At 36.7% G+C, this 9,635-nt stretch overlaps 1 protein-coding gene across 3 annotated transcripts in view; it reads left to right on the plus strand.

The window, feature by feature from the left end:
- The window catches only part of LOC107655928 (F-BAR domain only protein 2-like), a 47,434-nt gene that overhangs the window by 16,039 nt on the left and 21,760 nt on the right, over positions 1–9,635 (plus strand). For all 3 annotated transcript variants that reach the window (XM_016443556.1, XM_016443557.1, XM_016443558.1), the window contains exons 7-8: positions 1,052–1,150; positions 4,980–5,076. In XM_016443556.1, coding sequence (XP_016299042.1) covers positions 1,052–1,150; positions 4,980–5,076 — 196 coding nt within the window. The remainder of the gene's footprint in view (positions 1–1,051; positions 1,151–4,979; positions 5,077–9,635) is intronic.

Below are 9,635 nucleotides of genomic sequence, written 5' to 3' on the forward strand. Positions count from 1 at the left end.
CATATTTGAAGTCTAAACAACTACATTCGGTTACACAAAAACAGTATTATTTGTAAATTTATAGTGGATTTGGGTATCCACCATGACACTCGCTGTGAGAAATGCTGCAAGCGGAGTGATACAAACAGTGAAACGTGGCGATATTGGTTAAATATTTAATGAGTGGAAAGACCTCTCAGCCAATCAGATTCGAGGACCAGAAAGAACTGTTGTACACACACACACACACACACCCACACACACACACATATATATATATATATATATATATATATATAACTTTACAGATCTTCTTTATGCACCAAGAGCTTGTAACACTCCAAAGAGAAAGGAAAAATTGAAATTGCATCATATGACCCCTTTAATATAAATAGTAATATAATGTCTGAATGTCATGTCTTTTGCCTTGGTGTTTTAAATTCAGTAGCGCCATGCAGGAAACATTAGCAGTCCCTTACCAATCCCGCACACTTATTTTTCAGTCCCAAATCAGAGCCAAAGAGGCCTCAAACATACGAAGCTTAAGCTTCTTATTGATGGTTTTTTTAAATGATCCACACACATGCACAAACACGTTTTTTCCCTGTGGTCACACATGCTCTGGCTTATGCTGTCATTATCTTGTTTCTGCTCATTTCCTCATCTTTTTCTCCTCTTCCTCTTAAATCTTCTAAAACCCTACTGTCAGTCTGAGAGAAGCATAAACAACAAATCAGGCATGCAGCCATCCTTGACACACACATATATCCCACATACACTCATGCATATTTATTTTCACTGTGTCCGTGCGTGTTACATGCTTTTACCCAGACCACCCAAATAGGCTATTCATAGTGTTGTGCCAACAACATAAGAAGGGGTCTTATGTACAGACACACACACACAAGACTTTTGTGGAAAAAGATTCTGGTCTGATTAAGTATCATTTCTAACATCTGTTTTTAGCTTCACTTTTCAACACTGTCTAAAACAAGTATTATTCATTTTTAAACTGCTTTTGCACCATTTTAGAAAGATAAATTATTTAAAGGTTGTGTGTTTGTGTCTACAGAAATTCCAGGGCATTGAAGAGGAACATGTTCTGCGTATACAGGAGATTATCCATTCATACTGTCAGTCTGTTGAAGAGACGCACATACAGATAGGAGAGGTAAGCAGAGAAATACATACACAAATGACTCTTTAATTTATTTACACAAATCAAATGGACCATTTCTCACTATTAAGTAGTTGCTTATTAGCATGCAAATTACTAGCACGCGGACGGTTTATTACTTATAAAGCACACATTAATGCCTTATTCTGCATGACCATAATTTAGACCCCTAAATCCCACCCCATACCTAAATTGAACTACCTTGCTAACTGTTTATATGCAGCAAATTTGAAATTTAATGAGGCAAAAGTCATAGTTAATAGTTAATAGTGAGAATTGGTCCTTAAAATAAAGTGAAAAAATTATATGTATATATGTAATTCTGTGTGTGTCTATATATATATATATATATATATATTATATATTATATATATATTCTTTATATATATATTTTTTTTTAATTAAATAATTAAGACCAACCATTTTTGTCACACAGCAATGTTTTTCCCCAGTAATTTCCAGTCCTGCGAAATCTGTTTTTCTAGTTATGATCCGCTGTAAAATATTTATATTTTTATAGTCATTATAAAATTTGTATTAAAAAGACTTATCCGGTAATCAAAAAACAACTGGGAAAATCCATGAAAATTCAATGCGTAAAAGGTATGGATGGCAACGCTGGATTAAGCCTGAAATCTGGCTGTTGTATCATCATTTTGCTATAGAGGGCGCCAGAGACCCTTAGATGTGCAGAAGTCAAGCAAGTATAAATGAACTTCATAAGATAAGGGTTATCTGATCAGTCCTTCCTTATCAATCCTCAATCCCATTGCCTTTGATTTAGAGTTATTTATAACATATGCACACCCTGTTATTCATTGAAATACACTTCCGTGCAGGCAAATGAATGCACCAATCGCATTCCTATAGACCCACAGCAAAACGATCACTTTTAGGGATTTTACTGGTTATTGACCACAGAGCTATTGCATGCTCCTAACCACACACACTCTTGTGTTCAGCTTGAGCTCGAGGAGAAATAAGATTTGAGTTTTTCTGTGATTAGTATGTTTCTACTGTTTCTATGTGTATATGTATGAGTTGAATCCTCTTTTAAGTGCAGCATTTGCTCATGCAGCAGTTGGTGTCACTGTTCGTCTTTACAGTACGTTAGTTTTGAGATCTTGATGTAACAAGGGGATCTCTCTCGATGTGGAATGGCAGAGCAAGAAAATGGCATGTGTCTTTGAAAGAAGAGATAAGGCCAAATTCTTTAATACAACTTTCAAGATCAACTTAACTCTTCGCAAGCTATGAGACCGTTAAGTGATGGTATATGCTTCTGTAGATAATAGTCAGTGATTTCAACATTATAAAAAACTTATTCCCAGTGAGGAACTACATAACCCATGGACCCACTACCCTCTCCATGAAGAACTACAAATAACAGAAGTCGGTGTCACTACACTCTTAGGGTGCTTTCACACTTGGTTCGATTGCTTGGTCCGAGCCGAGTTCGATTGCTCCCCCCTGCCCCCGCTGGACTGTGTTCACATTATATTATTTGGGTCCGAACCATAGACTGTAAAAAAACATGGACATAGTGTCCGTGACGTCACTCGTAGGGTTCAGAAGAGCATTTTTGAAGCCTAAAGTGGGCGGAGCCGACCGCCGCCATCTTGGCAGGGCGTCACCGCGAGTCACTCCCATAGACTGTATAAAAACAGGTCACTCCCGGATAATCAAAAATGGGCAAAAAGGCGGGACGTGGGTGAAGCTGAGGCGCTAGTTGCTGAAATCACGCCCGTCTATGGTGACAGCAGTGCTGCCATGCAAAGACAAAACACCATAACTTCGTTTTTGGTCGAAATGAGTTATTGATAATTTTGGGACATATATGACCTCCTTTATCATGTGTATAAGTATCTTGGAGTACTTCTTCAGTAATCTTCAGTACATAACGGCACTTACGTCTGCCTTACGAATGTACTGCAAATGCTCTAAAGAACTCTGAACAACCCTCTACGCACACCTTGGCAATATAAGCGGCATTGGCTAGTACATTTTTTTGTTTACTCGCCAGACTGATATACTATTTTACACACACACACACACACACACACACACGTTTACTTAGCTATCTAAATGGGGAACAGGAAAATACAACAAAGAATATGGTTTACATGTAGCGCGTCAGCGTGGTATGCGTGGTATGCAAGCCTAAGCGTGGTATGCAAGACTCTCGCTCTCTCTCTTTGCATGTGTGAGAAACACAGCGCTATCAGTAAAGCGACGGCGAGACGTGCGCCTTCACACTGGTTTACGGTAACGGTACGTCAAATACAGGCGCGCTGCGTGCTACATACTGCGCATCCATTGAGTACATGACATGATCCATTGAGCGCATCCAAATAGTACAGATCGCTTGACGGAGAGCGAAACTCTCAAGCGCTCAGTCAGCGTGTTTATCGAGTGAAAATCTGTGTTGAACGCCTCTCACACACATACTGGCGTGTAAAATCTAATAATTTATTAGCCAATGGCTAATGTTAGACATTATTTAGTCGCCCAGAGTAAGATTTAGTCGCATATGCGAGTGATTTACTCGCAATGTCACAGAGGGTTGCTGATCGTCAGGAAAGTGAGTGAAACACACATTTTTATCAAATAATACGTCATTAATAGCGGTTCACTTCCGTGATTTGGTACGATTGCGTTCACATCAGCAGCGAACCGTACCCCAGACCACCTCTCCATCTCAGGCTCACAGCAAACTAACGGTTGGAGGGCAGTGGTTAAGGATACTCTGCCCAACCCATCAAACTGACGAAGATTACCAACACAAGCCATTTTTTTTCAGTAGTTTAACTTTTCAGTAGAATTGTTCACTTTAAGACTAGCAATGTGCGCCAACAAAGTAAATAGTGTACATTTTGATTTCATGCGGACTTTGTGCACAATCTTATACATTTGTCTGGTATTCTTCTTCTTTTTTGTGTGTGAAATGATCAAGTTTTCTTTTATTTCAAATAACTAATATGCTTTTTTATGCTTTTAGTTGTAGTTAACTATAATAACCTTGTTTCAGAGCTGGTTGGTTTGGTTCATGGCTTAGAAGTTTTTATGAAAGTTTTTCTTTTTTTTTAATCCCTATGTGAAAAAAAATGCTTGAACCTAGACTGCTTACAACGTCTGTGATGTGATTCTGCTACACAGTGAGCATCATGAATATCTGAGCATGTCTGGAAGGACAGTCAGGACCTTGCTTTACTTTCACTCCTCCTCTAGTCCACAAAAAAGGACATGGATACTGAATCAAATTGACAGTCACTTTATGAAGTACTGTGTGTTTATGAAATGAACTAGAAAATCTGTGAAACACGCTAGCTATGAAAGAAAAGCATCGAGTCAGCAGTGTAGAAGACATATTGCATTTGTCACCATCCCTTGAGGGCTATAAAAACAAAGACAGTCAAAGTGGTCACCTGGGGAAACCGTGCCACTGGTCACATCCTCATAGCGTGCAACATTTTGAACTTTGTAAGTTGAATATTGCATAAATTGACAAAAGTTAATGTTTTATAAATGAATATGAACATGTTCATTTTTAGTTCAAGATACCTAAAGCATTAAATTATGTTAATGAATTGAACCGTATACGGTAAAGTGTTACCAAATGTGCTATATGGCATTTTAAAGGGTAACTTTCAATTGTTTTAGGGAACCATATGTTATTTGATGCTGATTATGCTTTTATACCTATTATACGTCTGCTCCATCTATATACAAATATACTTTTATTTTTCTCTGGTAAGATGTTGCTGTGAAAGTACTGAATAGAATAAGTGCATGTATCTTTTTTTCCTGGTTTATTATTTTAAAGGTGCAAGAAGAGTTTGTGAAAAACATGGAGAACACTTCCGTCGAGAGCCTCATACAGAAACTGGCAGAAAGCAAAGGGACAGGCAAAGAGAGACCAGGTAACACAGCTAAATCACCCACACACAGATTTAACCTCTGGCACTGAACTACTTTGCTCTTGATATTATTAACAAGACTGGTCATGAGTTCATTACCAACTGACTAAATAATTAAAAAAAATAAAAATTTGGTGGGGGATTAGAAATGAGCAATAGTCCGCACTATAACACTAGGAGTATGTTTGACTTGATTGCTGTAACACGGTGGAGTTTACACTGGAGGATTTGTGGCGTTCTGACCCTTACAGGGGCTTTCAGCCAAGGTCTCAGCCAGCACTGGCCGTCACATGCTAAGTGGAATGTCAAGCTCGCCCACCTTTACAGGAGATTAAGCCACTTGAAATTGATAGAGCTTGACACGGCTACACTTCCCCCTGTGCTCTGGCTATTTTTCCTCACTTATCCCTCCGTGACCTTTCATTTGACCTCCTGCTTCTCCCTCTTTTCACAGGGTGGAAGTTTTTTCACATTTCACATAGAGAATATAATCTTGCTGGAAGCTTAAGGGGGCGTGGAGCGTAATTAAACCAGTTTAGCCAACAATTATGTTAACAATATAAATGTTACACACTAGGATTTTGCCTTTGTTTTGGTTTGAAAGCTGTATGTGTCATTTTGTTCCTTCTTAAAATAATTTTCCTCGCTTAGCAATGTTTCAAACATTTGCTGTGTTCAGTGTGTTGTCTGAACATCCTGACACGGTGACATCAGCTCACCCAATGGCGTGAGTTTGGTGCGGGGCTAACAGTTTTATTCGTCCAATGGCAAAAAAAAAAAAAAAACATTTTGAAAACAAAAATTTTCCTTGTTTGGTGACGCTAGTGGAAATCACACAAATTACACACTTCAGCTGTAATACCCTGTTTTCTCACCACTCATATATGTTGTGTCGTGTTGTGTTATGTTGCACACTAGTGTTTAAAATTTTGGGGTTGGTAAGACTTTTTTTTTTTTAATATTTTTAATATTATGAAATATTACAATTTAAAACAACCATTTTCAATATATTTAATAAATGAGTTCTACTTTATTTTGTTATGTAATTTATTCTTGACATTTGAATTTGAATTCATCAGTGTCACATGATCTTTCAGAAATATTTCTAATATGCTGATTTGGTGCTCAAGAAACATTTCCTCTTATTATCAGTGTTCACAGTTGTGCTGCTTAATATTTTAATAATAAAATAATAATAAAAGAAAGTTCAAAAGCATTTCTTTGAAAGAGAAGTCTTTTGTAGCATTATACATATCTTTACTATCATTTTTGATTAATTTAACGTGTCCTTGCTGAATAAAGTATTGAAAATATAAAAAAAAAAAAACATACTGACCCCAAATTTCTGAATAGTAGTGTATGTATGTATAAGTGTGTGTATATATAATATTCTCTACAAAGGTAGCCCAGATAAACTATGTATGAGGATATATAGTGACCTCCAGGAGTCTAGACTGACCATTCTGGCTTTTGGTTGCCCTCCATTTGTTTTGACAGCAGAATTAATTGAGACTAAAAGCTGTTTTGGTCAACAAAACATTCCTTCCCCATATCAAGCTGTTCATTAGGGATTGCGCCACTGTCAGAACAATAATCTGTGTGGCACGCTGATGAAATCAGAGCAGTCCTAACCAGTATAAAGAGAGAGAGGTTGAACAAACTTTGTACCACGGAAACAATCCCGAAGTGACACGCTGGGCTGTAGAGAGGTTGCAAGAGCAGTTCAACGATATCCAGCTGGGCTGTGAACTGGCCGCCAGCCAGACACGCAAACTCTCCTTGCTTTGCCATCCGAGAGTCCATGCTCAGCATATGCAATTTAAAAAAAAACATCCTTGGTTAATGCATGACTGCATGCGCCTCTCATAAACAAACACACGCATGTGTATGAGCATTCACAAAAGCACATATTTACCTAGCTATCTAAATAAGGACATACCTTAGACTGTTGTATTTTTAAAAATAAATCTAATTATAATTACTAAAGACAATCCATAATCGAAACCCAACTCGATTGAATATTTAGAGTTTTAATTAAACTGACTTTTTGAATTATTTTTCTGTTTGAGGACATTCCGAAAGGAAGGTTTTATTAGATTTAGCTAACTTCTGTGGACATTTTTCAGCAATGTTTTCCTCAAAGTATTGCTATAAACCCACACACACACATAAATACACACATGTGTTCATGTAAACAAAGCGGTCTGTCTGTGTACATGAATTTAAACAAAACCTAATACCCTTTTTCCAGATTTAGATGGCATTGTTGTGTCTGATGTTTGGATTTGTGTGCATAAATATTGTTAGATGGAGTCTGGAAGTGTTGTCAGTTGTGAAAACAAAAATTTTCCTTGTTTGGTGACGCTAGTGGAAATCACACAAATTACACACTTCAGCTGTAATACCCTGTTTTCTCACCACTCATATATGTTGTGTCGTGTTGTGTTATGTTGCACACTAGTGTTTAAAATTTTGGGGTTGGTAAGACTTTTTTTTTTTTAATATTTTTAATATTATGAAATATTACAATTTAAAACAACCATTTTCAATATATTTAATAAATGAGTTCTACTTTATTTTGTTATGTAATTTATTCTTGACATTTGAATTTGAATTCATCAGTGTCACATGATCTTTCAGAAATATTTCTAATATGCTGATTTGGTGCTCAAGAAACATTTCCTCTTATTATCAGTGTTCACAGTTGTGCTGCTTAATATTTTAATAATAAAATAATAATAAAAGAAAGTTCAAAAGCATTTCTTTGAAAGAGAAGTCTTTTGTAGCATTATACATATCTTTACTATCATTTTTGATTAATTTAACGTGTCCTTGCTGAATAAAGTATTGAAAATATAAAAAAAAAAAAACATACTGACCCCAAATTTCTGAATAGTAGTGTATGTATGTATAAGTGTGTGTATATATAATATTCTCTACAAAGGTAGCCCAGATAAACTATGTATGAGGATATATAGTGACCTCCAGGAGTCTAGACTGACCATTCTGGCTTTTGGTTGCCCTCCATTTGTTTTGACAGCAGAATTAATTGAGACTAAAAGCTGTTTTGGTCAACAAAACATTCCTTCCCCATATCAAGCTGTTCATTAGGGATTGCGCCACTGTCAGAACAATAATCTGTGTGGCACGCTGATGAAATCAGAGCAGTCCTAACCAGTATAAAGAGAGAGAGGTTGAACAAACTTTGTACCACGGAAACAATCCCGAAGTGACACGCTGGGCTGTAGAGAGGTTGCAAGAGCAGTTCAACGATATCCAGCTGGGCTGTGAACTGGCCGCCAGCCAGACACGCAAACTCTCCTTGCTTTGCCATCCGAGAGTCCATGCTCAGCATATGCAATTTAAAAAAAAACATCCTTGGTTAATGCATGACTGCATGCGCCTCTCATAAACAAACACACGCATGTGTATGAGCATTCACAAAAGCACATATTTACCTAGCTATCTAAATAAGGACATACCTTAGACTGTTGTATTTTTAAAAATAAATCTAATTATAATTACTAAAGACAATCCATAATCGAAACCCAACTCGATTGAATATTTAGAGTTTTAATTAAACTGACTTTTTGAATTATTTTTCTGTTTGAGGACATTCCGAAAGGAAGGTTTTATTAGATTTAGCTAACTTCTGTGGACATTTTTCAGCAATGTTTTCCTCAAAGTATTGCTATAAACCCACACACACACATAAATACACACATGTGTTCATGTAAACAAAGCGGTCTGTCTGTGTACATGAATTTAAACAAAACCTAATACCCTTTTTCCAGATTTAGATGGCATTGTTGTGTCTGATGTTTGGATTTGTGTGCATAAATATTGTTAGATGGAGTCTGGAAGTGTTGTCAGTTGCACCGTTCCTCGCCTGACATCACTCAATTAGAAGAAACTTTTCCTCAGTCCTGCAGCTGCATGGAAATCTTAGAAATCGATCTGCATTGTCCGGCTTTCTAAATCTGTTTAGACAAACTTGCTGATTTGTTGTAATGAAGGCAAGGCAAGGCAAATTTATTTATGTAGCACATTTCATACACAATGATAATTCAATGTGCTTTACATAAAATGAATACAAAATAATACAGATGTTTTTTTTTAGCCTTTCTAATTTGGCTATTATTTGGAGACAAGTTTGATGAATATTTTAGCTAAAGCTGACCTGAAGGTCCTCAGAAGGATAAGGTTTTGTTTTGTGTTTTGTTTGTTGTTGTTGTTTGTTTTGTTTCATTTTATTTTGTAGTTGTTTCGCTTTTGTTTTGTTTAGGTTTTTATTCTAAAAATGCTAAAGGTTTTCTGAAGGTTAGGTTGTTCATAAATATTATATAGAATTATTACATAATAGCAAAAACAATGCATGTCTGTGCTATGTCCCTAATAAGACAGTGTGTGGTTCAAGTAAATTAAAGCAATAAACCCCAAGAAGCCATGGTTTACAGTGAATTTATAACAGCTAAGGCGGTTTTAGGCACTCCGCTTCACGTCGTGCCTAACAACGCCCCTTAGCTGTTATAAATTCACTGTAAACCACGGCTTCACAGGGC

This window comes from Sinocyclocheilus anshuiensis, unplaced genomic scaffold (assembly GCF_001515605.1).
Source record: "Sinocyclocheilus anshuiensis isolate Anshui unplaced genomic scaffold, SAMN03320099.WGS_v1.1 scaffold860, whole genome shotgun sequence".
Lineage (NCBI taxonomy): Eukaryota > Metazoa > Chordata > Actinopteri > Cypriniformes > Cyprinidae > Sinocyclocheilus > Sinocyclocheilus anshuiensis.